General features: G+C 32.2%; 1 protein-coding gene across 1 annotated transcript; it reads left to right on the top strand.

Annotated features, from left to right (window-relative positions):
* The first annotated feature begins 1,195 nt into the window (after nucleotides 1-1,195).
* On the top strand, nucleotides 1,196-3,949 carry LOC124889624. The gene is made up of 4 exons (XM_047401594.1): nucleotides 1,196-1,261; nucleotides 1,886-2,049; nucleotides 2,959-3,509; nucleotides 3,648-3,949. The coding sequence occupies exons 1-4, from the start codon at nucleotides 1,196-1,198 to the stop codon at nucleotides 3,947-3,949; spliced, it is 1,083 nt and encodes a 360-aa protein (XP_047257550.1).

Genomic DNA, 3,949 nt, shown 5'->3' with positions numbered 1-3,949 from the left:
AGCATCCATTATTTACGTCAGCACATGTACATCACTATTTATGATCATAGAATTCACCTTTTCCCTCGAATGCATTACATAACTAATCACTACGTCGCTCAGCGCGTAATCTAGATCCCCGCTTTGTATTACGCTTGCAACAAATTTGTCATACGAACTGTTGTGGTGAACAAGAATGGGAATTGTCACCTTGGTAAATGATCTCCATTTCCAACATTTCAAAGTCTCCACCCATTCTCCCATAAAATCACCAGAAATTAGAACAAATTCTGTAATAGAAATCCTAGAATTAAGCTTTGATTGATGGTAGATTATGCTTATGGTCTATGTCGTGTTGTATGCACGGTCGATGACTGACGAAGATGGGTTGATGACTGCACAGATTTCCATACAAATACTTGAAATTGCAAATATTGCTTGTAATCAATGATTGTTGGGTTTATGGAATAAAGAAATAAACTTGGGGTCGCCTGACCTGCTGTAATGCACTTTCTAAAGTGATTTTGAGTAATGTGAGTGATTTAAAGCTTTTTAACAATGGTGGAAAGTGTCTTTGAGAAGACCGGAAACAAATGGGGTAACAATGGATGCAATGGACAAACTTATGATGTTTGTGGACTAATTTACAACTGATCGTCGAAAAATAACACCGGAAAAATGGCCAAAATTGAAACTTTTTGGTGGAAAAAATAACCACTTTCTATTTTTAGCTTTTGGAATTATTTTTTTAATATTTTTGGAAACCTAGATATTATTTTTATATATATAGTGGTGGATGATGGAGTGGGTCAAAGTGTATTATTAGAAACTTGTGGGTGAATTTATTATTAAGTTGGAAGTATTAGGTTAAAGTGAATTATTATAAAGGTTGGGGATGAAATTGTTAAGTTGGAAAAGTTGGTGGTGAGGTGGAATTAAGTGGATATTTGGCAAAGGATTTAAAACTTGTGGGTATTTGACAAAATAGTTTGGATAAAGAGTCTTTTTGGCATAAAGGCCCGAGATGCAGAGTATTGAATAAGTGAGAAGATTCAGGCCACTTTTTTTTGGGTATTGAGGGTATTATGGATATTTTATATGGGTAAGTGAGGGCATAATAGGCTCATCATGGTAAATGAGATTTTAGGGTTTTAAGGTGGATGTTGACCAGCTAATCTGGGATTGGCACGTGGCGAAGGAGGTGTTGAGTGCGTGCATGGATGTGAAAGAGTGTGGCAGGCATGTGTTTGGTGTATGCCATGACCATTTGGCACCTCACGTGGTACAAACATGACATCCATGTGTTGCTGAGGTGGAAGAGGGGAAAGAAAAGGTGGGCTTTGATGGATCAAGCCTTAATTTGGGCCAAGATTGTAAAAATATTCAAAAGAGTGGGTTGCTTTAAATGTTTTTCTTTCTCACATTATTTGGGCTTCTAAATTAATTTAAGTAAAAATTACATATATAACAACATGTTTACTATTAATTACTAAAAATCCCAACTTTTTTCAAAATCTTCTAAAATCCCAACATTTGACTTTTGATGATACAAGTTAATCACATTAGATACATACTACTGATACATGTACTAATTAACTAAATCAGCACGTTTTAAGGAATGCAATAGATAACTTTGCATTAAATCAGCATTTAAGTTAACAAATTAAGGTTAAAAACAAAATCAAATCCCACAATTAATGGGAATCCATTTATTACTCCACTTCGTTAAAACGTAAACATTGTTTTAATATATTTTTGAAATTAAAAAAATTCTTTATTCTTGTTCAGATTAAACACGCCAATTTTTTTATTTGATTTGTTAATTTTGTTTGTTGATATGATTATTTTGGTGCTGTTACGTCATTCCGATGTTTGAATTAACGAAATCGAGTATGTTGGTTATAAGAGTGATGGAATTGTGGTCAGTGAACATGTTACTTACAAAAAATTGATTTCTACAATTGCGGGAGAACTGAAAATCGATGAAACAAGGAAAAAAATTAAAGCTCGTTACATTGTTGAAGTAAATGCTAGTCCGTTGTTCATTTGTAACGAAATGAGTGTGAAGCTGTATGTTGAAATTAAAAAAAATAGAGCATGAATTTGAAACATATCCTCTTATCATCACTACGTTAGATAAGTCTGCTAGTGAAATACTCTTGATTAAAAAATTGGTGCTGTAATGTGTTTGGAAAGTTCATCTGAAATAGTTGAAGAAATAATTAGTTATAAATCTAATTCTATTTCTCCTATGCCTTTGTTGGATAGCAAAGGGAACAAGATCATTACTGATTGCAAGCATAGTGATATTATGGTTTGACAAATATACAAGGACAAGTGTACTCTCATTTTGGTTATAGCGCGATTTGCAATTGAGCATTCCTTTAATTACTATGCCAAAAGATCGGACAAGAAAAGGTATGTTATGTTTTTTTTGTAGTAGGTGTTGGTAATTTTGTGTACGTTAATTTAAATTTGTATTCAATGTTTGGTTGATGATTATTTTACAGATTATTTTTTATTTTTTTATGTTATTAACGTCGAGATACATTTTGTTATGAAAATGATACATTTTGCTAATCTTGTATCTCATTTTATGAAGTTATGATTAATTATATTTCTTGTTGTGTGTTATAAGAAATGTTGTAGATACATATAAATGTCCTAGATACATGTTGTAAATTTTCTAGATATATGTTGAGCAAGTTTCATGTCGAGATACATTTTGTTTGAAAATGATACATTTTGCTTATCTTGCATCTCAGTTTATGAAGTTATGTTTAATTATGTTTCTCAATGTGTTTTATTTTCACATATATATCAGAAATGTCCTAGATATATATTAATGTCATTGATACATGTTGTAAAATTTCTACATACATGTTATACAAGTAGTTAATATTGTTAATGAATATGGAAATCTGTTTTTTCTATATTTATTAAGAAAAATAATTTGAACTTTTATTTTCATTGATTCAGCTATGTCCTACAATTCCGTTTGGAGGATTGTGTTTGGATCTTTAAAGCATCATGTCGTCGGGGTATAGAACTATTTAAAGTTAGATTTTTCCAAGATGTTCACACATGCCCGTTGAAAGACCATGTTTTTACTCAACTTCAAGCTACAGTTGGGTTTGTTAGTGGTTTTGCTGCACTAAAACTTGTCAATTATAAGAGAATACACACCCCAAATGATATAATCGAAGCTATTAAAAATACTTTTGGTGTAGACATTAACTATCAGAAGGCTTGGAGGGCTAAAGAACGTACGATTAAGATGTTAAGGGGAAAACCTGCATATGGTTATCGACAAATGGCTCGATATGTATACATGTTAAATTCTGTATATCCAAGTTCACATATTAGAATTCATAAATTCGAGGATAATAAATTTATGTATTTGTTTGTTGCATTGCAACCTTTGAAGAGTGGATTCGAGTATTGCAGGCCTGAAGTTGTGGTTGATGGTGCGCATTTGAGTGGAGCATATAAAGGCACATTTGTTTCTGCAAGCACTCTTGATGGAGCAGGTAATTTATATTTATTTGTATGTATATTTATTTTTGTGATGTAATTAAGATCATAATTTTTGTTAAATTATTTTTTTAGTTTGAGAAATTGTTTACTTGTATCTAATTAATTAATTTTTTATATCATCAAAATTGTAGGATGCATTCTGCCGATTGCGTATGGTGTTGTTGATAGTGAAAATGATAATTCGTGGACTTGGTTTTTTGAGAACTTCAAAATTGATTTTGGAGAGCGCGATAGTATGTGTGTTGTATCCGACCGTCATGAAAGCATAATAAAGGTTGTAAGTGTTGTATATCCAAATGTGCCGCACCTCGCATGCATTTGGCACTTGTGGAAGAATGTTTGCACAAACTTCAGGAAGAGTAAAGATAGACTTAGCGATATTTACTATGCTATGGCCAAGGCTTACTGTAAAGATGAGTTTGGGTTTTTTTGA

This window comes from Capsicum annuum, chromosome 12, assembly GCF_002878395.1.
Source record: "Capsicum annuum cultivar UCD-10X-F1 chromosome 12, UCD10Xv1.1, whole genome shotgun sequence".
In the NCBI taxonomy this organism is placed as follows: Eukaryota; Viridiplantae; Streptophyta; class Magnoliopsida; order Solanales; family Solanaceae; genus Capsicum; species Capsicum annuum.
The sequence above is the reverse complement of the archived record's forward strand: the minus strand, read 5'-3'. Positions and strand labels throughout refer to the sequence as shown.